Below are 27965 nucleotides of genomic sequence, written 5' to 3' on the forward strand. Positions count from 1 at the left end.
ACAGTAAGTGCAGAAACCAAGCTTTGAACCCAGATTGATTGACTAGAAGGCCAAAGTGCTTTCTGGCACACCACAGTTACCAGGGGAGCAAGTGAGTTAACCTTAAGAAAAGACCATGAGGTGTTTGACTTCCCTTTGCGATCCTGAGATTCTTAGAGCCCCTGGGGTCTCAGGAAGCCCTTCTCAACCTCAATCAGCCTCCCCGCCTCTGACAAGGAGAGGCAGCGGGGACTGCCTTCCCTGCTCATTCCTCCTAACCACACGGGGCGCCAAGTGCCAACTGTCTCTTTCAGAAGGTTCTCCCGTACCCTCAGAGCCCCTCTTGTTTTTCCACGCACCCGCCCGAACCCAAGACACAGGCGCCACCCCTCAGCTTCTCGCCCCTCCCAACCAGCGAGCACCGCGCAAGCGTCGGAAGCCTGGCGTCCCGGGCTGTGGCGCGCCCAGAGGCAGGCCGCACGGCGATTGGCCAGGAGCGCATCACGTGACGCCGGTGTCGCCGCGCGAGCGTGCGCAGAGTGGCTCTGCGCGCCNGACAGGCTTCGCTCAAGGCCGGGCGGCTGTCGACACAAATCGGGCACAGAGCTTCTTCCCCGGGAGGCAGGTGTTGGGTGTCTTTGGGGTCTCCGTAGGAAACCGGGGAAGAGCTGTGGCTGCTCCCTCCCCACCCCCGGGAGGCCTCGGGGCCTGCCTTGGAAGCGAGGATGGCAGCCGGTGTTTGGGGGCTAACCTCGACCTTGCCCTCCACGGGCTGTACCGGAGATAGCGCTCGCCTTCGAGAATCGCCCCTCCGTGGGTTCTCCCCCGCACTCTTTGTTCAGTGGCCTGGGCTTTCTGAGAAAGGAGCACTCGATATAGAGAGGAGTAGCCCGCTTTCCCAGGACTACAAAGCTGGGAGTTAAACCCAGAGTTTAAGCATTGGGTTTGGAGGCTTTTTGACTAGGTGAAAAGTTGTCAAGCCGAGAAGCGCCTGTGGACCTAGGGAAAGACCTTTGTGATACAGACTTGAGGCTTATTTACGTTTGGTCGGTTTCCTTGCAAACCGTCAAGCGCTTTGTGTTAGCTGCCATCGTCCGAATTAAAACACTGAGCTGAACAGCACCCTTCATTGGGCACTCTTCACACAGTGTATACTTGGCCCAGCCTCTCTTGAAAGGTTCCTTCCTTCACCCCATTTAGATAAAACAGATAGATCTTCTTGCTTAATTCATTAGACAGCTCCCTTGATTAGTCATAACCACATTATAGGACAATTGGATGAATTAGGACCTGTCAAATGTACTTAAGTCCAAGTTCCACTCTACTGATGCTGAGCATCTTGCTTGGCCTTTCTACAATTGAGTATTCTATGTATAACGTGAAAGCTTTGAAATAGATCATCTTTTAGGCTTACTCCTCTTTCAGATGTCTGTGATTCTGTGAATTTCCTCACCCATCCCCCTCCCCCCCCCCCGCCCTCCTTTCCCTTTTTCTTTACTTTTCAAACCCATTCTTTACCTCCAGAGGAATGGGCATTGAGAGTAGAAGATGGGAGTCCCTTCCACTGAAACACCCTGGTTTGGAAACGATGGTAGTTTCTGACTTGTTTCTTCCCTGGACAAGAAAAATTCCCTCTGAACTACCTTTTTCTCCTTGTGATAACAGCAGAAACCAAGCAGCAACAGCCCTTGGAGAGAGGCTGACATTTTCTTGACTTCTACGGTGACAAAGACCTTGAGAAAGTTGGTACTTCTGGCCTACGCTGCCAACATCCTACCACCCAGCCCAAGACCGCCCACGCTGGACATTAGTGCCTCCCTCTTCACTCCTCTGTGATCATCCAGATCAGCGCCTGACTGTTTATTTTCAAATCTCACAAACCCAGTTCAACCCTCAGATCTTCATAATATTAGTTCTCAGCTGCTCTTGAAGGTGAATGGAGTCTTGTTTTTTAAAATCATGTTTGTCTATGTGTAGACATGTTTAGGTTCGTGTATGTATCTCCCCTTTGGTTTAGATATCCAGCAGACAGGTTATTCATTCAATAAGTATGAGTTGAGGGACTGACCACATAGAAGTTAAGAGCCAAAGCCTCTGCCACCACAGAGCTTATATTTTGATGGGAGATAAATACAACAAACAAACATTTTGTATGTCAGGGCATGGTGCTGTGGAAAAACATAAAGCAGATAAGGGAGATGGATAGAGAGTGCTAGTGTGTGTGTGTTGAGGTTTTACTGTTTTCTGTAGGATGGTTAAGATGACCTTTGAGCAGAAAGCCAAAGGAGTGAAGGAGCAAGCCATATGGATATCTGAAAACCATTCCAAGAAGAGGCAACAGCAGGGACAAAGTGGTGGGAATATCCTTGTTATGTTTAAAGAAGAGCAAGGAGGCAGTTGTGGAGTTTCAGGGATAATATTCCTGTTCACATTTAGAGTTGTCTTTTTAGTGAGAGCCCCTGAAAAAGTACAAGAGTAGCCTGTGATTTTTTTTAACTTGTTATAAAAATTTCCAACTACATGCAAAAGTAGAGTATAAGAAACTCATGTACCCATCCCACAGATTCATCAATGATTAATATATTGCCATATTTATTTCATCCCCCTCCCCATACACCCATATCGTCCTTTTGGGGCTGGAGTAGTATTTGAAAGTAAATCTCAGGTATCAGACTATTTTATCTCTAAGAACTTCAATTGTAATTTCCTTTTGCATATTGTTTTTGATGAGTCAGGCAGCACTATGACTGAGAGGACAGCTATGGTGTATGTCCTGGCATTGTGCCATATGTCTTCATCCTGGATCAGTTAGTTGCCAGGCTTAAGTTAGTATTTGAGGAATAGACTACAGGCCCCTGGAGTAGACAAGGATTTAGAACAGGGGTTCTCAAATTTTATCATGCATCAGCATAACTTGTAGGGCTTCTTAAAACACAGATTACTGGACCCCATCTCTGGAGTTCCTAATTCAGTAGGTCTTAGTCAGGGTCTGAGAATTTACATTTTAAACAAGTTTCCAGGTGATACTGATGCTGCAGATCCATAAGCCCACTGTGGTCTTCAAACCTAAGGTTCAGTAGAACCATATTAGAGACCAAGAGCACCTCTGCTTGGAGTGGGTGAGACAGATATGTGCAGCGCCAGGAAGGCCTAGACAGTGGTTCTTAAATTTTGTGAAAGGGCTAGGGGTTAGTGTTTTTCTGACTATTTATTTAGATCATCATTGCATTTTCATTTGGGGAGTAGGTTCCAAGATGAGACCGCTCAGACCACGTCTACCAGGGGATATTCAGTGTTGTTGAGGACTTTTTAAGTTAGCTTTGATTGTCAGGTGAAGGCTTCTAGGGATATTGATATTTAATAAGAAATAATGATTCAGTTTGAATAAATAGGTGTAAAGATTCTCAAAAGAATCTTGATTCTAATGGGGGTTGGCACTATGAAGAATGTTCCAGAATGAACTGACTAGACAAAGTAGATAACATCTGGTCCTGTCACCATCACTTTTGGCTTCAGGGGTTGATCCAGCATTATGGTCTAAGGCAGGGGCTTGCTCCAATCCCAACTCTTCAAGCTTAAACGGAACAGTAGTGTCTCATGTTTGTAAAGTGCTTTGGTGGCTCATTATCTTTAAAAAACTATGTGTATAAGTGTGTGTACATGCATGCAAGTATGTCTCTGTGCAAGTGTCTGTACATTTGTCTAATAAAAGCATATCCATAAACATGTGTGCCTGTGTAAATACCATCTAGCTATTAAGTGGTGATGAAACCAACTGTTGTCTACTTTCCACAGGACAGTGACTTGTTATCACCACAACAGCAGAGCCTGCCATCCCCAGCAGATCTACAGTCAGCCCCTGACATCACCCCCTCCCTTGTCTCCCTCTGTGGCCTCCTAAATGCCCATCCCGTTGGCCTGGGTTCAGCTGGTGGTATGGAGGGGTGCTGCCTAGCACTGACCTGGGATTGTGTGTGACCCACTGACCCAATGGTGAGAACTAACTGCCCACCTCTCTAACTGGTCATCTAGGGAGAGATGGGACACCTTTTCCTGTTATTCTCCCTCCTACCCTTTTGAAAGGTAGAGTGCTTATCTGAAGTTGAAAGGAGGAGAAAGAGCAAGGAGACAGTATTACTTGGTGTGTGTACAGGTGGATTTTCTTGGGAAGGAAGGGGAGCTAAGAGAGAGGGATTGATAAGAGCTTAGGTATGCATGGGAGCTGCTTTGGGGTAATGATCCCGAAGAGGCCAGCTTGTGCTAGGACCTAGATATGCCCAGGAATCAACATTGATGTTGAAGTCTGCATTCCCACTCCCCTGGCTACCAGAGCCTCGGGTCAAGAGGGCCAAAATTCCAATTCCCTGTTTTCCTCCATCCCTCCCAAGGTAGGCCATGGATATGACCAGATTCAGGAAGAGACTGAGATGTTCCCAAAGAGTGAGGTGAAAGGAGTAAAGGGAATAGGGCCTCAATTATTCTATCCCAAAGGACCTCCCATTGTATGTGGGAATCCGTTTTGTAACCTGTCACCCTACTCTGTTTCATGGGGTAATAGGGATCCAACAAAGGGTTGTATCCTTGTTTCTCATCACTAGGACATCAAAGGCCAGTTCTGGAATGATGATGATTCGGAGGGAGATAATGAATCAGAGGAATTTCTCTATGGAGTTCAGGTGAGATTACAGCCCCTAAGACCCATGTTGGATAGTCTAAATGTGTGCTTCTCCGAATTTATCAAGTAGTGAAAGATTATTCTGGAGCAGAGATTAAATGAGGATACAATGTTGGTGCGGTCTGAACATTGACTTGTGAGAGCTGATCTCATATTTTTGCTCTTACTTGGGACTCGTACCTTTCCCAGAGTAAACTACATCCTCTGTACGTGGAGGCTACCCATATGTTCTTGGTTGGAAATAGTGATTTTTTGACTCTTCACCAGCCAGTGGCTGTTATTCCATTCATCAAGGTCCAAATTTTTAAAAAGATATCCTGCCGGTGATTGCCTCATGCCATCACTACCCAGGGCACAGTCCTGAGCGGGAATGTTGGATTCTTCACAGGGAACCACCTGAGTTAAATTCTGTACTCTTCAGCCTGTTCTGAGTTCTCATAGAAGGGATACCTAAGTATCCCTGGTCAGAGTCTGAGAGGAAAAGCTGGAAACTTAAGGCTGTGTACTCATTAAGCAAGGCCTGCAGGTGGTCCACGGAAGCTAACTAGAGTGGAGATGGAGGGAGACTTGTATGCAAGTGATTGGTGGTTTGGGCCACCATCAAGAGCTCCTTCATAAGAGCAGGCTTTTTGCTTATATGTACTGCTGCCATTTAATTTTCCTGCTCCTGGTGTTTGTTCATGCTCTTTATTTTCCATCCCTCTTTTCCCCTCTATTTTCCCTCCTCCCAAACCTCCCCACTGTTTTTGCTGCTGACTCAGGGGAGCTGTGCGGCTGACCTGTATCGACACCCACAGCTTGATGCAGACATTGAAGCCGTGAAGGAGATCTACAGTGAGAACTCTGTATCCATCAGGTGGGACCCCACTTCAGAAGCAAGCCACTTCTTTCTGAGCTGTTAGGAGGCTAAAGGTCTTTTATTTTTAGGGTATAATAGGGGGTCTGTGGACATGGATATATTATGAGCTTAGTGATAGGTAGTGCGGGTTGCTCAGAATACTTAAGCTTAGCTGACAGCATTGAGTAGGGACATATAGCCACTTTTCTTAGAAGTCTTCTCTATCCTAGATCCCTCTAGGCTGATAGTTTCACCTTTGAGGTAAGAAAGGCTTCTGGCCTGGAGAAAACCCTGATCGTGTAAGTGGCTTGAGACTGCAGCTAAGTCTAGATACAGTGCTACCTTCCACTCTTCCCTGGCCCCAGGCTCAGTTCTCCCTCCATCCCCAGTCTCTGTTCCCTTCTTTCTCCCTTAATGAGTCTCACCTGTATCTCTGTAGAGAATATGGAACTATCGATGACGTGGACATTGACCTCCACATCAACATCAGCTTCCTCGATGTAAGTGGTGCTAGTACCTGCAACAACATGTCTAGCTGGACTTGTGGATTTTGTCATGTAGGCCAGGAGTCTTGTTCCTGAGTGCTGCATTTGGAGCACATATTCTTCATCCCTGTCTTTCCTAGACCATCAGCAGACAGTGGTGTGTACTGTCATGTGCATGTGTGTGTCATATAGGGAAAACTTCCAAGTCCATTCCTCTCTGTTGCTAAAGTGGAAACTTTCCCTTACTCTTTTAGGAGGAAGTCTCTACAGCCTGGAAAGTCCTCCGAACGGAACCTATTGTGTTGAGGCTGCGATTTTCTCTTTCCCAGTACCTTGATGGACCAGGTAAAGGCAGTGACTTTGGGCAAGTATGGACAAGTGTAGACACTCTGAGTATGGTTTAATCCAAAGTCCTAAGTTAACTGAGCCAGAGAAAAGCTTGGGTATATACTGCAGGCCCCTGATGAGGGCTTTTCAGTTTCCTGTCATTGGTGTCCTTATTCCCTGTCACATGAGAGCCATCCCCTAAAGGCCTTCTTGGTTAATGAAATTGTTTCCTCTGGTCCCCAGATATTATTTGTCCCATCCCTTCTCCTCAAGTTCCTCATAGAAGTTGAAGTGATTTGAAATGGGTCAGACAGCTCCCAGAATCTACCTTCTGCTTCAGATGTTTTCCTTCTCCATCACTACTATATAAGAGTACCCTTAGAATCTGAGGAAACTCATCCACTGAAATGGGGCTTTGGACTCCCAGGAAAAGAGAGATATGTATATACTAGGAGCTTTTTCTTCTCTTTGCAGAACCATCAATTGAGGTTTTCCAGCCATCGAATAAGGAGGGGTTTGGGCTGGGTCTTCAGTTGAAAAAGTAAGAACTTTGATCTTTCTGGTTATAGACACGTGAGGGAAGGAGATGGACATACAGATGGACAGGCAGACCCTTGGATGCAATGTTTCCTCCCCAAAATATCTTTCTGAGATGTACCTAAGAAAGACTAAAATAAATTTGGAAAGCTAAATTTATGATTAGGTGGAAGAGCCTCTGGTTCTGGGGTGTCTGGCCTTGAGACCTCCTGGAGGTGAGAGGGGGGCTCCTCAGTACTTACCATTTAAGGAAAAGTACAACTCTGGAGTTAGGGTCATGCTCTTCATATTTTCTCTTGTGGTTTTCTCAGCGTGGGGCTCTAGGAGCTTAGATAGTTTATAAAATATGTTGAGTGTCTTGGTATACAAAGAGAAATAAATGAATTCTATATTCTACCTTCAGTGAAGTTCCAAATAGAGTCCAGTGGACACATGTTCTATTACAAGTGAATATGTAAGGTTTAGAAAGAATGTAGAGTAAGGAGTGACTCAATCTGGTGGCGGGTGGAAGGCTATGAATGAATGAATGAAAGGGAGATGATTCATGTTTTCAAGGATGGATAAGAGTTGCCTATGCAGACAGATTCTGAGCGTGAATAACATTTGCAAGGGCATAGTCAGGTGAAGCAGCATGTGTGTAGGAAGCTTCAAGTAGTTAAATGTTGCTAGGAAAATACAAGGGGAGAGTGTAGGAATTGAAGCCAGAGAACTAGGAAGGGGTCCAAGTCAGAGAGGATCTTGGGCTTTTATCTTCTAGGCAGTGGGAGCGTTGAAGGGTTCTAGGCAAAGAAAGGCCATGGTCAGACTTAGTTTTAGAGAAATGATTCCAGTAACACTGTGTAAAATAGGTAGGTGAGGGTGAGACAAGAGACCAAAGGTAGTTTAGTAGGAGGCTTTTGTAGAAGTCCCAACATGAGATGATGAGGGCCTATGCCAAAGTGTGATTATAGGTGAGAATAGAGATGAAAGGTGGACTAGAGAGATTTGTGGGATATAAAATCAGTAAGACTTGAAGATTGATGTGGATATGTCGTGTGTAGTCATAAGAGCCAAGGAATGGTGGAAAATTACTCTTAGGTTTCCATCGTAGATGTCTCGGTAAATTGTAACGCTGCCAATTTAAATAGGGGAGGAACAGGTTTATGGGATAAGGTTAGATAATTAGTTCCATTTTAAGCATGGTAAAGGTGACCTTGGGATATTCAAGTGGAAGTACTCAGTATATAGATAATGTAACAGGAGAGGTTAGAGTTGAAAATATATTTAGTGTATGGGTGGAAATTACAACCAGTGTAGAGTATGAAATTGCTGAGGAAGAGCATAGAAAAGAAAATAAGATCAAAAGCAAAACAGCCTTTAGCATCCAGACAAAATACCGAAGAAACCAGCAGGGTGGGCAGAGAAAGAAGAAACATTGAAGGTAGGTGAAAAAAGTTGGAGAAGAATAGGAAGAGAATGGTATCACAGGAGGCAAGGAGGACAGTTTCTGCAAGAAGGGTCAGATGCCAGAGAGTGTAAGTAAGAGAACTTAAGAGTTTTTGTTGGATTTAGCATTGAGGCGAGAGTAGTCATAATGAAGAAGTAAAAGTAGAAATCAGAATACAGGGAGTTGAGAAGTGAGTGGTTGGCAATGAAGTAGATATAATCAGTGTGGACTGAGATATTTAGGTGAGGATTGGAGGGGAAGGAGGAGATGTAGCTAGACTGAAGTGCAGAAACTTAAAACTTTCTGTAGACTTAAGGAAAGGAACTGATAGGAGAGAGGGATAATTAATGGGTCAGGATCCCTAAAGAGGCAAGAAAGGGCTGAGATCTAGAACACAAATAGCCCTTCGGTCACCTTGTTTCCAGAGAATGGAGGGATTGAGGTAAGAGTAGAAACAGAAATAGATTTTGTAGTAGGTTTGGAAAATTAAGGGAGCTGGTAACTGATGGCTTCAGTTTTCTCTGTTAAGAAGGAAGAGATTCTCAGCCGTAGGTGAAGTTACGTGCTTAATGAAAGCGGTAAGGATTTGCAGTAATAGCTTAGAGTAATGCCAGAGAGAGCTGATCAAAGACACATGAAAAAAGGATTGGTAAGACTAGTAGAGGGCCCAGCTAAAATTGGAAGCCATAAGTTTAAGATAATACTTATCTTATTAGTTCTTAGATTAGTTGCTTTTCATAGTTCTATTTCTTGACCTACTCCTCTGCCTGAGTTTTGTAAGCCTGTTGTCTTTGATTCCTTAGGATCCTGGGTATGTTCACATCCCAACAATGGAAACATCTCAGCAACGATTTCTTGAAGACTCAGCAAGAAAAGAGGCACAGTTGGTTCAAGGCAAGTGGTACCATCAAGAAGTTCCGAGCTGGCCTCAGCATCTTCTCACCCATCCCCAAGTAAGTGTTCCTCTAGGAGCAGATCATCTCTAATGACCTTAGTCTTGTCTGAGCTCCTACTCCATCTTCTTGATTACTTAAACTAATCTGTTTTGCTCTTTCCCAAGGTTCTCTGAATTCTGCACCTTTAACTATTAACACCTCACACATAGTCTTGTCTCTTAGGTATCTTTATCCTTGTACTTCTGACACCAATATTTATACCTTGTCCTTCATCTAAAACACAATACCTTGCTTGTGGTATGTTTTTGGAGAAATATATGCTATTTTTGTCTTTTTTTTCTTTGAACCTCATCCTTTTGCCCTCTTCTAAGAAGGCAGAGTTTGAGAAAGGCACCAACTCCTTTCTCTCGTGAAAGGGCACACGGATTTATTATCAAAGTTTTGGAAGTAAATACTGTCCCATTCTTTGTCCCCAGGCCTACATTGTCCTTCCTGGTGCCTTCTGATCTTCCCAAAGAAATACAAACCCATATTTGTAGTTTCCCAGGCACTGTTGTTGACAGACAGACATCAGGGTTTTGGGGTTGCAACTACTTGTTGGTTAGTATGGCATTTAGTACTTTTAATGTATAAAAACACACACACAGCATGCACATACACACACCGAGTAAATGAAACAGGCATCCTGTCCAGGGGATCAGTCCCTACCTGGCCTAGGTGCTGTAGAGATTGACCAAGACTTTGCCTCTGCCTGTCCTCCATGTTGCAGTCTGACGAACACACAAATAATGACATAAAAATCAATTCAGGTTTGTGATCTACTTGTTTTAAAAGTGTTTAAGATCCAGGACACCTGAGTAGCTCAGTCAGTTAAGTGTCCGACTTTGTTGTAGGTCATGATCTCATGGTTCGTGGGTTCGAGCCTTGCGTCAGACTCTGTGCTAACAGCTCAGAGTCTGGAGCCTGCTTCAGGTTCTGTGTCTCCCTCTCTCTGCCCCTCCTCTGGTTGCACTTTGCCTCTTTCTTAAAATCTTAAAAATAAATAAACATTTTAAAAAATGTGTTTAAGATCTGGTGTAACTTTGCTCAAATAGGAGTTCTTTGGCTGGGTAGGTCACTTTACCCATCCTGGCTTAGGACCCACTTATCTCTAGTATTCTTCCAGGGCTCATACTGAATCCCAGTTATATAACTTCCCTTTGCTCTCTCTCCAGGTCTCCCAGTTTCCCAATCATACAGGACTCCATGCTGAAAGGCAAACTGGGTGTACCCGAGCTTCGAGTTGGGCGCCTCATGAACCGTTCTATCTCCTGCACCATGAAGAACCCCAAAGTGGAGGTGTTTGGCTACCCTCCCAGCCCCCAGGCAGGTCTCCTGTGCCCCCAGCACGTGGGCCTCCCTCCCCCAGCACGGACCTCTCCTTTGGTACATGGGCTGGGGAGGGTTTGACTTGGGTGTCAGGAGGGTGGGAATGGAAATGTGGAAGTATAGCTTCTCAAAATGAGGTGGGAGTATGGTTTTTCAGGCATCCTAAATCAAACTTGGGCATCTATCCTGAATGGATAGAATGAAGAACATTTTTTAAAAGCTGAAACATATCCAAACTATCTGGCAAGCTTCTTTGATAGTAGGCAATGAAGTAGGGAGTCTGGGCTTGGGCATCTCAAAATGTTATGTACGATTTTATTAGGTTGTGGTTAGAACTTGGCCATCAGCTGCTGTATTAGCTTATCTACCTACCTTGAAAAAGGTTAAGGACAGGTGAGTCCTTTTCAAGAACCTTTGGCAAAAATTTTTAAAGGTCTTCTCTTCGGTTATGGGATTATTTAGGCTAATGGGACCTAGGGCGTAGCTACTTTAGGAGAATCCTAGGTGATGAGTGTGAGTTCTGTCTAGGTACTCGCTTCATAGAAGGCTCATGAGGTCTTTTTACTCATCAGGTCAGTGGTCACTGCAAGAATATCCCCACCCTGGAATATGGATTCCTTGTCCAGGTAATTGAATCGAAAGCTTCATTCCTAAGCCATTCCCTTCTTGTCTGACCAATCTGATCCTCTAACATCTCCCAGCTTTTCAGTCAGTTAACAAATATTTCCTGAATTGCTCTGCTCCCAGAACTGTATGAAGTAGTGTGTGGATAGGAGAAAAGAAGGCACAGTTCCCATCCTCAAGAAGCTTACAGCATCACTGGGAGGACAACACTGCCAGACCACGACGATCAAGTGCCAAATGATTTTAAGTGCATAGGTGTCAAGATAGGAGAGGGAGTGACACTGATCTCCCTACAGATCCCCGACATCCTTGTTCAAGTGGTCTTCAGTTTTCCCTAGTAGACCTCTTCCACTGCTCAGCTACTTTTAGGTGATTTCTTTCTAAAACCTTTGTTCCCTGGACATGCTTTCTTTCATTTTTGCATCTTAATTGTCTTTGTTCACAGCATTCCTCCCACTGGCCTTCCTCCCTGTTATCTGCCTGTTGCAGTCAAGGGTCAATGCTACCTTTCCAAACAATTCTTCACTATTACTCCAGCCCTATTAGCTGGAAGTGATATTTCCTCTCTCTGAACTTTTTTTTTAATTTTTAATTTTTATTAAAAAAATTTTCTAACATTCATTTTTGAGAGAGAGAGACTGCAAGTGGGGGGGGGGCAGAGAGAGAGAGAGAGAGAGAGAGAGAGAGNGGCTTAACCGACTGAGCCACCCAGGTGCCCCATCACTGAACCCTTGAGATGCTTTTTGTTTTATATGGCACCTATGTGTAGTGTACCATATGCTGCCTTGAGTTGTAATTAATTTGTATACATGTCACATCTCCCTTGTTGGCTTTTAGGGTCTGAGAAGACAATCTTTCTATGTTACTGCATAATCAAGGAGACCATTCAGCAAACTGGGTACATAGTAGGCATTCAATACATCTGAGTGAATAAAAGCCCTTTACCAGCCCAAAAGTATGTGAAATGGGAACAACTTGATTTATACAAAAGTGTACCTGGTTGAAAAAGTCATGTTTAGGCAGAGTATGGTTTTGTTGTTGTTGTTGTTGCTGTTTTGAACTAGCCTCTGTACCCAACATGGGGGCTTGAACTTATGACCCCAAGATCAAGAGTTGTGTGCTCCACTGAGCCAGATGCCCCTAGACAGAGTGTTTTAAAAAATTCTTTAGCATATTGCCATATGTGCTCTAGATTTTTGCTTTCTTCCCAGCACAGAGTTGCATTTATGGCTTTGACCAGTGGGTAGGCTGATTGTTCTGGTAGTTGAAATGGCTTCTCAGGCCTCCTGCCATGATCTGAATATTCATCTGTCTCAGATGGATAGTCTTAATTACTACAACTAAGGTTAATCTTGGTTAGTACATGTTAACATTTATAAAACACTTTCATGAAAATTTTCTCAGTAATCTCAGTTCCTCTATGAGGTGAATAATATCACTTTATAAATGAAGAAACCAAGGCTCAGGTTAACCAATTTGGCTAAAGTTATATATGGTATCAAGTAGTGGTGGTGGAGGGGGGAGGATCTTAACTTAGGTCTTCAACCATGGCTGGTGTTATTTTTACTATAGTATATTGCTGTAGCTATAGATTTGGGTCCTTAGACTAAGTGCAAGGCCCAAAAATAGAGTCTGCCTTAGGCACAGGCCTGGAAGAGGGAAGAGTAGTTGGAAAAGAAGCTCATATTACTTCCTATATCTGTGCCTGCACTTCCAAAAGGCTTAGTAACGATCTTCTCTTCCCAGATCATGAAGTATGCAGAGCAGAGGATTCCAACGTTGAATGAGTACTGTGTGGTGTGTGATGAACAGCATGTCTTCCAGAATGGGTCCATGCTCAAGGTATGTGCCCTAATCTGTGACTCTCTTCCTTGCACCCTTAGCCAAGGCTCTCTCCTCATCTCTCCTTTCTTCCTTTCTTCCTGGGTCTATGGTAAAGGTAGAATTTTATCCATAATTCTTAAGACTCTAGGTGTAATTATTTTTCCTCAGAAAACAAATCTCAGCAGTCCTGTTTTGAAAGATGAGAATGTATGAATTTTTTTAATATGTATTATCACTTCTCTAGTGGTCCTTCTTAAAAAATGTTCATTTTGAGAGAAAGAGAGAGCAGGGGAAGTACAGAGAGAGAGAGGGAAGGAGAATCCCAAGAAGGCTCTGTGCTATCAGCACAGACTCCGATGTGGGATTCAGTCCCATGAACCGCAAGATCGTGACATGAGCTAAAGTGATGAGTAGGATGCTCAACCAACTGAGCCACTCAGGCACCCCAAGGATATATGAATATTTTTGAAGATATAATCCCTACCTAACATTTAAAAATAGGGATCAGATATTAAGATACTGATCAAGATGATTGCGTATGAGGCTGTCCTCAAGGACTCCCAAATTTAGGTGGGTGGACAGACAATGCACTGTCAGTGTGTAGAAGAGATATGAATAGTGTTGTGGAAACTCACAAGAGAGAGCATCTAACTACCTAGGGAAGTCATGGAAGACTTCATAGAGGAGATTGCATTAACTCTCAATCTTACAAGTAAGGCATTTTAATTAAGACTAATTTATAGTTTTTTCATGACGTAGAGGGCCCCAAAGTCCTACCTCATTCTAGAATTGTCTAAGGTCAGATTTACCCTTGTCTCCCTATAACATCACCTTATTTCACACATTGTGCCACTACTCTCTGTTTAATATGTCCGTTCAGCCAGCCGTCTGTACTCGTGAGCTGTGTGTTTTCTCCTTCTACACACTGGGAGTCATGTCCGGAGCTGCAGAGGAGGTTGCTACTGGAGCAGAGGTACGGGAGAGGGAAAAGCTGCTGGGGAGCTGGTATCAAGAAGGGCGAGGGGACCTAGCAGTGTCACCTCTTTGCAATTTAATCTCCAGAAATGCTTTCATATGTAAGGGTGTTTGTGGTACTGTTGTTTGTAATAGTGAGAAAAGAATGGATACGATTCCACCTGTGGGGATTTGGTTAAAGAAATCATGGTATGTCCTTACAATAGAAATACCATACAGCTGGTATTTATGGGTAGAAAATTATAACACATATAAAAAAGAAAAGACAACAGTATGTGCAGTATAGTTCTTTTTTTAAAATTGTCTATTTAATAAAATAACTATTTCCATAGGAAAAATAATCTGCAAAGGTAGACCTCAGACTTAGCAGTAGTGCCTGTGAGGAATGAGATTTGTTTGGGGGCAAGGGCTGATTTTTATCTTTTTTTAGTCATTTTTTACATCGTTCTTACTTGAATTTTTATGAAGAGCCTGTGTTTTCAAGGGAAAAAACCATAAACATGTTTGCTTTTAGAAAGAACAGCAGAGAGAAGTGCTGAGAGCTTCCAAAGGTGGATAGACCTATGCCGGATACTATGTGACTCCCAGCACTGGAAACTCTTTAGCTTCTGCCCCCTTTCTCTTCTTTTGCCTAAGGTGGTGGATCTGCTGGTGGCCATGTGTAGGGCAGCTTTGGAGTCCCCTAGAAAGAGCATCATCTTTGAGCCTTATCCCTCTGTGGTGGACCCCACTGATCCCAAGACTCTGGCCTTTAACCCCAAGGTATTGTTGCATGGGGAAAAAGTCAGGGCTAAGGAATAGAAACAATGAAAGAGATGGGAGACTATAGGCTGTCATTCTAGTGTATATAACAGCTTGGAATGAGGGACAGAAGGAATGCAACACTTGGTTCTTGGGGACTCTTTAAACCCTAAGCTTTAGCTGTTTCAATGAATAACTGAGTTTGTTAGAAGGAGGAGAGAAGAATTATTTGCTATACCAGGGAAGAGTATAGACTTTGGAGCCTGACAGACCTGGATTCCTTTTGAGGTTCTACTGTTCCCTAGCAGAATGGTGTAAAAAAGTTGCTTAACCTTTTGGTACCTCGGTTTCCTTGTCTGTAAAAAGGGGATAATATCTACTTTGCAGATTGTTGTAAAAATGAAAAATCACATATGTAAAGTACTGTACTAGGGTTCTCTGGAGAAACAGAACCAGTAGGAGATATATAGGGAAAGAGATTTATTATAAAGAAGTGGTTCATATAGTTATGAAGACTGAGAAGCCCCAGGATCTGCAGTTGCAAGCTGGAGGCCCAGGGGAGCCAATGGTGTAAATTCCAGTCCAGAAGCTGGCAGTCTTGAGATCCTCAAAAAGCAGATTTTTCAGTTCCAGTCCACTGGTTGGAAAAGACCAGTGTCCTAGCTCTAGCAGTCAGGCAGAGCTGACTACCTACCTCTTACTGGGCCTTTTTGTTCTCTTCAGATCTTCAACTGATTGGGTGAGGCCCACCCAAATGAAGGGAGTGCAATCTGCTTTACTCATTCTGCTGATTGAAAGGTCAATCTCATCTAGAAACACCCTCACAGACACACACCAAGAGTAACGTTTGACAAAATGTTCAGACACTCCATGACCCAGTGAGATCAACTCAATTAACCGTTGATGAAATTAACCATCACAAGTACCCAGCAGAATGCCTCATTATTACTCTTACTGCTATGTATCAGGCACTATACTAGTTCTTTACGTATGTTATTTATTCCTCGGAATGATCTCTGTGAGTGTAATTTTAATCTTCATTTACACACAGGGTCCTGAGGTTGTAAGAGGTTAAGTAACTTACCTTATTCCTTCTAGCTGTTAAAAGAGAACTAGTATGTGATTCCAGAACTGTCTGACATTAAATCTGTGTTCTTTCCATGACATGTCATACTGTTTCCCTGGGGCCTAGACCTCTTTTGTACATCTGGCCCTCCTTTTCATCACATCTTACTCTCCTCCACTTTTCTTCATCTGGGTCTTCTCTTCCCATTGATTCCCCACAGAAGAAGAATTATGAGCGACTTCAAAAAGCTCTGGATAGTGTGATGTCCATCCGGGAGATGACCCAGGTATTCTGCCCTCTGCCTGTCCTGCTTAAGTGCACTGTTGTGCTTGGAATCCATGGGACTGGAGTGGAGATTTAGAAGTGCTACTCAGATTCCTCACTGAATTTTTTTTTAGTCTTCCCTCTTCAGCCTTCCCAATCCTTATTCTCTGTTACTCTCTTTTTCACTCCTGATGTTTCTCTCAACTTTTACCTTTGCTGCCAGTTCCTTCACAAGTTGTTCATATTTAATGTTTTCCCCATAATTCTTAGGGAATTAGAGAAGTGAGGGAAAGACTTCTGCCCAGGGTTGGGAGGGCGAGGAGGGGGCTTGGATGTAAGGAACTAGCCCCAGGGGCCTACATCTTCTGTCCTTCTAGGGGTGGGGCAGCAACATGGAGCAGTGACCATCCTTTGACTCAAGGCTGCCCCTCACCAGACTTCCCCACCCCTCGTCTGCAATCTCTGCATGAATAGACATTCATTTGTACTCACATTTACAGGTGGGCCTCTTCTCAGCAAATCCTATATATCACAGTTCAGATTAACACATAAGATATACCTAGGAGGGATGATTTACTTGTCAGAAGGACTCTTTGCTTTATGTAAAGTTTTACCACAGGATTCCTTAGCCTAATCTTTCTGGGACATTGATTTTATTTATTTTTTATTTAAAGTCAACTTTTTAGAGCTGTAGGAATTGCGTAAAATGAGGGAGACCCACCTGCATGTTGTTTTGTAAGCATTTTCAGTCATTTTCATATTTATTTATGAGTCTTCCCAATCTGACTGGGCTCCTTGAGGGTGGGAACCCTATCTCCTCTTGCCTTTGTGTGGCCTTCAGTGCCTGCCTTGCCCTGGGCCCTGATTAGTCTGTCACAAGTGGGAGGGCTCCCACCTCTCCTGGGAGGTAACTTTATCACCTTTGTCTTAACAGGGCTCATATCTAGAAATCAAGAAGCAGATGGACAAGCTGGATCCCTTGGCCCATCCTCTCTTGCAGTGGTAAGTGATATGGATAGAATGGTTTGTCCTTCAGGGATTGCAGGGGAGGGCAGAGGTGGCAGGGGATATGGTATTAGTCATGGAACCTACACCTTTTAGAGACAGTTCCGGCATCCTTCCTGAGGCTATAGATTTTCTGGCTGCCTTTTCTTGGCGTTTTATTGATATACTTGGTCTTGATTAGAACTCAGAGCTTACCGGGAGCTCACAAATTCTGACACGATGTCTCAGATTCTCTTTAGGTGTTTCTTATTTCCCAATAGTACTCTTTGGGTATAGGAGTTAATACTGTTTCAGCTAAGTTTTCTGTGCATCCAGAGAGGTCTGTCTCTTCCTTCTATTCCCTTTCCCTGTCTCAAGGCCTTCCCTGTTGATGTAGACTGTCCAGAGCCTTTGAGGCACTATTATTATTCCCTTCGAACAAAGATTTTGAAAATTCTCTCCTGCCCTCCACCCCCTGCCCTCCTTCCCTAATCTTGATTGCTATTGTATAGCTTTTCCCTCTTTTCCTAGTCAGCCTTTGACATCAGTACTTTCTCAATGCAACATGCTCCCTCTGAGCATCAGGAATGACCAGGCATAGACTATCCAGGATGGCATCACAAGAAAATGGGTGAAGCACAAAAAAAGACAAACTGTATCCACTATATGAGATAACACTCCCATGCGGAGTCTTCAATGTTTTATGCCTTTGTTCTCTCCTGCCCTCTGAGTTGAGCCAAAACACAGACCAGTCTGTCCTTGAATCGTAGGGAGAGTTGTTATAGTTTCTTCTTTGTCTTTCTCCAGCCCAAACAGTAACTTTGTCTCCATTCCTTCCCAAGCTCAAGAGCCCTGAAGGATTCCTCTGAGCCCCAGTTGTATGTTTCTAAATCCCAAGTATAAGTTGTCACCATGCTAATACAGATCCCTGCTTTCTAATTTATTGTTTTTTGTGGCTGATCTTATGTGCTCTTCTTTTATCTTAATGTTTGTTTATTTTTGAGAAAGAGCATGTGCGCTCTTGTGCGCGCAAGCGGGGGAGGGGCAGAAAGAGAAGGGGGGACAGAAGATCCAAAGTGGGCTCTGCGTTGACAGTAGTGGGCCCACTGTGGGGCTCAAATCCACAAACCATGAGATCATGACCTGAGCTAAAGTCGGACGCTCAACTGACTGAGCCACCCAGGCGCCCACTTTTGTTTTATTCTTTTCTCTTTCTAGATGTAGCAGTCTCCCTTTCACCCATGTCTTTTCTTTGATTCATTGTTTACCCAGTAACTGGGTAGCTGATCTCTGGTCAGTAGTTTCCCTTTTACATTTTTATACATAAGTGTTACCACAAACCGGAATATCTGGATAGTGACCTGGACATTTCACACAAGTCCAACAGCTCTGGAATCCTTACTTGTTTTCCCAGGGGTATGGCAAGAGTACTGCTTTGTTCTGGATGGTCTAACGACACGCTCATTCTGTCCTTTCCTTTCTTCTCTGTTTCATGCTAGGATCATCTCTAGCAACAGGTCACACATTGTCAAACTACCTCTCAGCAGGGTAAGTGACCATTCTCCTCCTAAATTCTTTAAATTTCTGGTGAGGGACAGGGAAGGGCTCCAAACCAGCTAACCACGTTGATCCTAGACTTGCCTCATTAGCTCTGTCCATCCACAGTAGTCTCTGGGCCTAAGCATATGCTCCTCATTTGGGGTCAGTGCAAGCCTGATTTGCTCTTCATCCCCAACCCTTCCCTCCCTGATCTCCATTTCTTCTCTGTTTTCCTGACCCGACCCCCACCCTGGGCAGCAGCTGAAGTTCATGCACACCTCACACCAGTTCCTCCTGCTGAGCAGCCCTCCTGCCAAGGAGGCTCGGTTCCGGACCGCCAAGAAGCTCTACGGCAGCACCTTTGCCTTCCAGTGAGGAGGGTGGGGACTGGGGGTGGGGAGTAGGGAGGAAGACAAGAAANTCCAACCAATCAGTCAGATATTTCTTAATGCTGTTGTGGTAGGTGCTGTAGAGGGTAGAAAGATACATATGATACAGTCTTTACTCTCAAGCTACTTATGTTGTAGTTGAGAAGAAATGACATTTACATATAAAAAGATGTGGTTGAGGGAACAGACTGGAGGAGATAGATTTGAAAGCTGTTTTGAAGGAAGTCAGCAATTTATGCCTAACTGTGGAAAAAGAGAGAGAGAAAGTGAGAGAAATATTAAGAAGGGAGTGGTGGTACCTTTTTCTTAAAATAGATGTGAAGTTAGGACTGGCAGCCATATTGGGATCATTGCTCAGTTGGTTGATTTTGAAATGAATTTGCTTAACTTGAAATATCAGGACAATAGGCAGGTGAAAATACTGAACCAGCAGTTGATTTAGGATGGGACTAGCTGAAGCACAGGAAAAAGGATGGTACTGGAAATTAAGATGGAGAGTTAGCCACACACACATATGTTGCATCCCTGTGACTGTTTCCATGTGCATATCCATTGCTAGGTGTATCTGTGTTCATCGTGTCCTGTGTGGGTGAGAATGGGTGGGTGTGGTGGTCTCGGATGTGCTTCTGGGAATCTCATACAATGAAGAGACATGTATTCTACCCTGCCTTACAGTGGGTCCCACATTGAAAACTGGCATTCGATCCTGCGCAATGGGCTGGTCAATGCATCCTACACCAAACTGCAGGTGAGGCTGTGCACCTTTCCCTTTCTCTCCATTCCGCTCCCTGCCCCACTCAGTTTTGGAGAAGCCTGCTCCAGACTACTGAGCTGATTTTTGCCTCAGCATCCTCAAAGCTAGCCTGCCGGGGGGGCTTCCCTAGGAAAGAGGTTGGGATTGTTTGTATAGAATGAATATGGCTGATATATATTTGACCCCAGGCTGTGTTTTTTGGTAGTTTTGGGAATGGGATTATAGCAGTAGGTAGAAATGTGAAATGCTGACTACAGCTACTGTGATGAATTAACTGGTTAGACAAAGCTTTTTAATTTATGTGACTGTTCATTCAGAAAATTGATATAAAAGACTTATTTCTTCTTCCTATGAGACTCCAGGGGATGGTTATTTTTCCTCCTCTTGGATACTTGTTCTGCAGTTCCTTTTTTGGAATTTGTACCAAAGCCTGGGGACAAGAGTATGGATTCTGAGGGAGTGACTAGTGGCTTTGCCACTCCTTACTTTCCAAGACCTCAGTATCTAGTAGGGCAAAGGGGTTAACCTGCATCCACTTTTCAGCCAATCAGCTTTTCAAGAGTAAGTTCCTAGAGTTATCTGAACCAGTGAGAAGGTAATTGGAGGGACAGAGGGCTGGATAGGCCTTGTGGCTGCCTAACATACAGCCATGGGAGGGCCCAGGCTCATATTGCTCATCCTGGTGTTTCCCTGCAAGCTGCATGGAGCAGCCTATGGCAAAGGCATCTACCTGAGCCCCATCTCCAGTATTTCCTTTGGATACTCAGGTAAGAAATACTGTCTGGCTACCTTGACTCTATTTACATCGCATCCATTTTGTGAATACATACTCTTTGCTGTCTCCTCCTCCTCCGTCATGGATACTTGGTCTATGTCAGCTCTCTCCCAGTCATAGATACATAATCTGTCTCTTTACATCCTCTGGTTAGAAATTTAGATTCTTTACACAGTGAGGCCAGTTATCCCCCTTTCTCTTAGGAAGTCCTCTTCTCTGTGGGGATGGTCTTATTCATTGTAGAAGCTTGGCTCTGAGAATAAGTTAGGAAATAATTGGGAGATTGAAATGAAGCTTTTCATAGAACACATTTTTGGTGTGGGCAATAGCTTCTTATTATAGGTGGTGTATGTACACATGTGGATGAGAGTTTATATGGGAATACACTTGAATGCTTGAGTATCTTCCATTGGCTTACATTTCTGGAGACATTGTTCTCCCTGTCAACTACCTTTCAAAATTTAAACTGTCTATAATTACATACTATTATAAGAATGGAAGAGAAAGCATTTTAGTCCAAAGATAACGCATGAGTGAGGTTCATATTCTAGTCAGGAGATGAGTCCAGGTTTGTTCTATTCAGAAAACGAATCTGCTTTGGAGCTCTCTCAGTGTTCCAGGTTCATGTCTTACTTCCTTTTCGGTCTTCTTTTGTTTGTGTTCTACACAGTCCCTATATAAAACGTAGCTACTATGTATTGCATATCTACTATATGAAGGAGACAGTGCTTCTATTCTTTTTTTTTTTTTAAATTTTTTAATGTTTTATTTGTTTCTGAGAGAGAGAGAGAGACAGCGTGAGCAGGGAAGGGTCAGAGAGAGAGGGAGACACAGAATCTGAAGCAGGCTCCAGGCTCTGAGCTAGCTGTCAGCACAGAGCCCGACGCGGGGCTCGATCCCACGAACAGTGAGATCACGACCTGAGCTGAAGTCAGATGCTTAACCGACTGAGCCACACAGGCGCCCCGACAGTGCTTATATTCTTTAAAATTTTTTTTAAATGTTTACTCATTTTTGAGAGACAGAGTATGAGTAGGGGAGGGGTAGAGAGAGAGGGAGACACACAGAATCTGAAGCAGGGTCCACGCTCTGAGCTGGCAGCACAGAGCTTGATGAGGGGCTCGAACTCATGAGTGGTGAGATCATGACCTGAGCTGAAATCAGACACTCAAGCGACTGAGCCACCTAGGTGCCCCTACAGTGCTATATTTTTAATTTATTTTATTATTTAGTACTCTCTAGTAATTGTAACTGTTATAAAGATAAGAAAACTTAGATCCAGAATCAAAGAACTAGAGATGTCTCTAAATTTTAAACTACACTAACAATAGCAGCAGCAACCAAATCAAAAAACTCACCAAGCCCAGTTAGGTTTATAAGTGAATCTTAAACCAAACTTTAACCAAACCAAACAAGTTATTACAGTTTTATATAAAATTATCCAGAGAATGAAAAAAGGTAGAATCATAAAAGATAAGTCAATTTAATATTATTAAAACTGAAAACTTCTGTTTATCAGAAGATACTTTAAGAAAGTGAAAAGCTACAAAACAGAAGACACAGTTACCCCAAAAGATTAGTAATAAAAACGTTTTTTTATGTTTATTTATTTTGAGAGAGAGAAAGAGAGCAAACGAGACAGGGGGCAGGAAGAGAGTGAGAGAATCCCAAGCAGGCTCCACACTGCCAGTGCAGAGCCCATTGTGGGGCTTGACCTCAGCAACAGTGATATCGTGACCTGAGCAGAAACCAAGAGTTGAATGCTTAACTGAGCCACCCTGATACCCCAGAAATGTCCTTTAAAATGTTAAAGATCAGTAAGAAAAAGAAAACCCAGTAGAAAAATAGGCAAATGATGTAAACAGGCATTTCACTGAAAAAGTGACCAAAAAATATGAAAAGTTGCTGAACTATTAATCAAGGAAGTAAAATGAAGACCACATGACTACTATTTAGCACCTTTGTGGAGTGGCAAAAATTAAGAAGTCTGGTAATACCTCTCTGATGGTCCTAGAAGTTGTAGATCAGCAGGATCTCTTTTATTGTTTATTGGAATATAAATTGGTACAACTACTTTGGAGAACATTTGGTGTTTAATTTCAGAAAGCTGAGAAAATTTACCCCAGTGACCCAGCATTTTCATTCCTGCATATATACACCCAGAGGTGTACATGAATGTTCAAAGCAGCACTGTTTGCGATAGCAAATCTTGGAAACAACCCAAATGCTGATTATCAGGAGGATGGATAAATACACTTTACTATAATCTCAGAGTGGATTATTGTTTAGCAATGAAAATGGATAAATAGTGGCACTTAACTGCATGGAAAAATCTTAGTAATAAATTGAGCTAAAGAAAAAAAAGGCAAGCCCAGAAGACTACTGTATAATGTCTTTTTTATATTGTTTAAAAGCAAACAAAATTTTGGTGCATGTGTGTGTATGTATGATAAAACTAAAGAAATTTCAGGATAGTGGTTACCTCCCAAGGAGAGGCAGATAGTTGGGATAGGGTAGGAGCACATTGATGTAAATCAGTAGTAAAGTTTTGGTTCTTGGATTTAGTCTATAGGTTGGGTCTATAGGTATAGTGGATGATAAATAAATATATGATAGTGTGTCATGAACCAAACCTGATGATTCATCCACCCAGGGTAAGTGCCCAATAAATACCAATTGAATGTGTGAATGAATCTTATTCTGTGCCTGGGGTGCAAAGTGGGGTTGGGGTTGGTGTAGTCTTTTTGGCTTTTTTGTCTAGGTTCCTCAACTTTTATCTTTGTTCCAGCCTGAGCTTCCCTCATTAAGCTCTTGTTGTTTTCCAGCTAGTGAGATTCTCCTGGTTCTTGGTGCCCACAAAATTCTTGTTTCCTGTCTATTCTCTCCCTGTTCTTTCCCACTCCCCTCTCTCACTGGCTTTTGTTTACTACTGAGTGCCTGAATACCTTAGGTAGATGGAGCCATGAATCTCTATTGACTCCTTACCTTTCTTCATCACTTTACTAATTACAGAAAAACATCATAGGACACCATCCTTTTCCTTCTTGCAAAGGCCCACTGATTATGGTTAGAAAATGGCATAGAATTTTACTTTTAGTTATAGATCATCTCATCTAGTCTTTTCTTACATTACAGTTAGGAAAGCTCATACACAGAGAATTTACACACAGCTGTGAGTAGCAGACCTAGGATTGGAATCTAGGCTTCCTACCTTCTGGGCCAGTGTTCTTATCACTATATTGGACTGACAGAGTAGGCTTTGCTTGAATGACTGAGTCTCTGAGGGCCCACAGATATGTCAGAGTCACTATAATGTGAGATGCATACAGATGTCCAGTTTATTGTAGTTACTCTAGTGTTTAACCAATTCCATCTTACATGTTTCCATATACCCTATTCTACTCTGGTTTTCTCTGTTCTTCCTCAGGGTATCCTTAGTTTTGTGGTACTGGGTGCTGTCTGGGAGCTGATGTAAATAGAGAGCCTCCATTTGGTTAATGGAGCCTCCACTCCAATGACTTGGCCATCGTGTGTGGGTTAAAATGAGGGCCAGTGAGAAAGGAGTTGGTAAACTCCATCTGTTTGTTTAGTCCTGTTTAGAGATTTCTGATATGGGTATACTCTGGACACAAAGCACCCAGGGATTACTCTGGCCACCATTTTCTCAGGTTCTGGTCTTGGTAAACTGTCAGAAGATCATTGGGTCAATATGAACAGGACAGTGTGCAGCAGGATTCAGATGGGACAAGATTTGGATTGCATCAGAGGGCCATTTGTAAGACCAGCCATTGAAATCATATTGTTCTTTCTTATCCTCTGGGGTAGAACTTAAGTGGGAATTTCATTCAGAATTTTGCACTGAAATACCCAGGATGAGAAGGTCATGATGTTTAGATTCAGAGCTAAACCTACTTAAGGCTAATGGGGAAAGTGGAAATAGAGGGGTGGTAAGTGTTGCACCCTCAGGAGGAAGAAGTGAAGAGTTTAAGTCTTGCCCTTCATTTTGTTCAGGCCATATATCTGTCGTGGGACTTTAGTGTGAGTGCATGAGGGGTTGACGGCCCGCGCAGTGAGGAAGGTCAGTCCGGGCATCCCCACTCCTGCACCATGACTATCACAAAACCAAGAACTGAAGGAGAGTGGGATTTGTAATACAATGTTCCAAGGTGGAGTGGTGGGACAGGGGCCCTGCTTATGGCCTGTAAGCGTAGCATCATTTCCCATCTTCATCCATCTCCCTCTCAGACAAACAGGGACAGACACACAGACACACACACACACGTGACTGTGATAAGGCTAGGCCTGTGAGAAAGCTGAGTACAGAGACTAAAGTCCTAGTCACGGGCCAAAAACAGTGGGGAGTAGGGGCACATAAGCACTGTTTCATATCTAAATAAGAAAAATCTGGAATGAGTCTAAATGTTATAAAAAGGGCTATTCACTGGGGGATAAGGATGGCAGAGGATTTATGGATTTAGACAGGGGGACACTGCAGGGAATTGGCACCGCTTCCTCAAGTCTGGGAGGACTTTCTAAAGAAAGCAGGATTCTTCAAGCTTGTTGCCATTGTGATTACTTGTGGAAAATGATTCATCACTTACCTGCTGTGCTTTCTGCTTTTTCTTTTCAGTGACTCTGGTCATAGTTTTCTATGTAACTTTGAGACTAGAGCAGATCTAACTTGCTCTGCTTGCTTCCTCTTCACTCATTTTGCTCAGTTTGGCATTGATCCGATGTGTTGATATCACCGCTCTCGTGAGCCCCTCATTCCTGGCTCATTTCATGTGTTCCTCCCCTATCTTTGAAACTTCTAGTGATTCTTTGATATTCTCAGGATAAACTCCAGTTGTCTTAACATGGCCTATAAGGCCTGCTTGATCTGATCCTGGCTCACCATTTCCACATCATCTGTTGCTGCTCCCCTTCCATTGACTATGCTCCATATAAGCTAAATCACAATGATTTCTTTCCTCCAGACCTTCCATGTCCTTTTACCTCTGCCAGAACACTTTCTTCCTCTTCATTTAGGTAATTCTTCCTGGCTGTCACTGGGAAGCCTTCTTCAGGGGCGCCTGGGTGGCGCCGGTTAGGTGTCCGACTTTGGCTCAGGTCATGATCTCATAGTCCATGGGTTCGAGCGCTGCGTCAGGCTCTGTGCTGACAGCTCAGAGCCTGGAGCGTACTTCGGATTCTGTGTCTCCCTCTCTCTCTGCCCCTCCCCCGCTTGCTCTCTGTCTCTCAAAATAAAGACATAGAAGAAAAAAAAAAGGAAGCCTTCTTCAAAACCCTAGGGCAGGCTAGTTCCCCTTCTCTAGCTCACACATTGTTCTAGATTCTCCTCATCACACTTCTTGCCATACTGTGTTGTAAGTACTTGTTCCTTGCCTGTAGTTTCCACTAGACTAAATTCTGTCAGGGCAGATACCTTGTTATTTTATTTACTGTGTGTCTAGCTCAGTGCCTGGCACATAGTAGCCATTTTAGTAACTGTGTGATTGAGGAGTGGGTAAGTGAACTGGATTTGTTGTTCTATGACAGGAATGGGAAAAGGACAGCACAGGATGCCCTCCAAGGATGAGCTGGTCCAGAGATATAACAGGATGAATACCATCCCCCAGGTATTATTAGTTGGCACTGTTCCAGTGAGGCAGGCAGAATCCTTCCCCTGGGATAAGTTTAGGATACAGAGATGGATAGGAAACAAATGGTGGGGGAGGTGGGTAGTTTGAAGATCATTTGAAGGAATCCGGCATGTCTGAAGATGAACACACTTCCAGAGTCCTATGTGGCCTCAGTCATAAGTGTAAAAGAAGAGACTGAGTTTAAATGCAATGACATGAAAATGTAAAGATGGAAGCTATGGACCCAGTCAGACTGATAGGTGAAAATTTGGGGGGGGTGGTGCCTGGGAGCCCCAGATATCCCTTATTCACACCCCTAGCCATCAACAGCTAAACATCCTGCCTAGGGAAAGCTGTAACAGTCCACCTGGCTCTGCTGTCCTTCTCTTCCAGACCCGATCCATTCAGTCAAGGTTCCTGCAGAGTCGGAATCTAAACTGTATAGCACTTTGTGAAGGTAGGTGGCTCACCCAATCCCTGTATTTCTGTGTCCCCAACATTTATTTCTGGTGCAGCTCTGCTACATGATTCAGCCGAGGGTGTTGTTGACACATCGTCTTCCCTCCCCTGCCTGGACTGTGTGACTTAAGCATTATAATTTCTGGCCCCCTTCTTCCCAGTGATTACATCTAAGGACCTCCAGAAGCATGGGAACATCTGGGTGTGCCCTGTGTCTGACCATGTCTGCACACGGTTCTTCTTTGTGTAAGTCTAGGAGGGTACCTTGGGGATTACTCTGAGGAATGAGGGGTGGGGGGTGTGATGCTGTGATTACTGAGAAAGTCTGTTCCTGTCATCTGAGACTTATCCCTGGCTTCCTGAGTGGAGCTGGCACTGGAACTTTCCCTGTGGAGGATGGGGATGGGTATAGATCTGTTTCAAGGAAATCCAATAAGCTGAATCTCTTCCACCCTAAAGAGTAGCAAGAAAGGGTTTTGGCTTCTGGGATGGAATGGCCACACCTCAAATACAGTTCCACTTGTTGACATTATTCTGGTATTCTTCTCCCTCTTGTGCTCACACTTGCCCTGTCTTTGGCAGATATGAGGATGGTCAGGTGGGCGATGCCAACATTAATACTCAGGACCCCAAGATACAGAAGGAAATCATGCGTGTGATCGGAACTCAGGTTTACACAAACTGAGGGGGCCCCAGCCCTCGTACCACCCTGTTCCCCCAGGATCCATCTGCCCTCATACAAAGGCTCAGGGGCAGCATGCGAGGCTGCCCTGAGGAATCAAGGGGCCATGACCAAGGGGCAGGAAAAGGATAGAAGAGGCGGCCTTCATGGTGGAGACTGACCCAGGAACCACTCCACGTTTGGATGGCCCAGACTGACTCCCTACTCCTGATTTTCCCAGTTGACTTCACCCCGTTTGTAAATAAAACAATAAAATGGAAGGTGCTGTGGACTGGATATGATCACTGTGGTCTGACTAGCCTTGGCCCAGCACCTGCCCCAAGTCCTCAGATGGGGTGTCGGGTGGGGAGAGTGAAATATCCTGAGGGTTGGAACTGATTATGTTGGGTGGAGTAGAAGCTGAGTCATCTAGTGCAGTGTATGTACCACAGATCTGGCAACATTTTTGTTCGTGAACTGGAGAAAGTTATGCAGTTATCAGTTATGCAGATGATACAAACTCAAGGATACAGAGTACCACTGATGCCTGTCCCTCAAGATTTAAAAGTACCGCTGAGGACAAAGTAGCTCAGATTTCCTACCCTTAGGACCTCTGTTTTCTGCACTTAACTTAGCCATTGCCCCTTGCTCTCTATCTCAGGGGTTCGGCCCCTACTCTCTTCCTCTTCCCAGCTATTTCTCTAGGGTAAGGGAGGTGGGGGGGAAATAGCTGACAAGCGCGGGAAGTCGGCTTGGTC

The 27965-nt window shown here is 43.9% G+C and overlaps 1 protein-coding gene across 6 annotated transcripts; it reads left to right on the forward strand.

Annotated features, from left to right (window-relative positions):
• The first annotated feature begins 530 nt into the window (after positions 1-530).
• Positions 531-27516, forward strand: PARP6 (poly(ADP-ribose) polymerase family member 6). 6 transcript variants are annotated; one of them, XM_077746140.1, is made up of 24 exons: positions 531-600; positions 1645-1911; positions 3775-3972; positions 4578-4655; positions 5416-5510; positions 5932-5992; positions 6232-6322; positions 6779-6845; positions 9071-9220; positions 10378-10588; positions 11104-11157; positions 12902-12997; positions 13860-13952; positions 14591-14716; positions 15982-16047; positions 16960-17027; positions 18509-18557; positions 18807-18919; positions 19613-19685; positions 20389-20458; positions 26005-26084; positions 26481-26544; positions 26708-26792; positions 27129-27516. In XM_077746140.1, the coding sequence occupies exons 3-24, from the start codon at positions 3970-3972 to the stop codon at positions 27229-27231; spliced, it is 1896 nt and encodes a 631-aa protein (XP_077602266.1). In that variant the 5' UTR covers positions 531-600; positions 1645-1911; positions 3775-3969; the 3' UTR covers positions 27232-27516. The 6 variants fall into 6 exon arrangements, with proteins under 6 accessions (XP_077602266.1, XP_077602275.1, XP_077602282.1 ...); XM_077746149.1 differs by having other exon boundaries at positions 18810-18919; XM_077746156.1 differs by having other exon boundaries at positions 10378-10528.
• Positions 27517-27965: the final 449 nt, after the last annotated feature.

This window comes from Crocuta crocuta, unplaced genomic scaffold (assembly GCF_008692635.1).
Source record: "Crocuta crocuta isolate KB4526 unplaced genomic scaffold, BGI_CrCroc_1.0 scaffold130, whole genome shotgun sequence".
Lineage (NCBI taxonomy): Eukaryota > Metazoa > Chordata > Mammalia > Carnivora > Hyaenidae > Crocuta > Crocuta crocuta.

What these genes read in the sequence shown, in the direction of transcription:
- PARP6 (XM_077746140.1), top strand. An exon ending in AGAATGGGTCCATGCTCAAG is followed by an intron (nt 12,998 to 13,859) that starts GTATGTGCCCTA and finishes ATGTCCGTTCAG; the next exon opens with CCAGCCGTCTGTACTCGTGA. An exon ending in CCATCCGGGAGATGACCCAG is followed by an intron (nt 16,048 to 16,959) that starts GTATTCTGCCCT and finishes TTGTCTTAACAG; the next exon opens with GGCTCATATCTAGAAATCAA.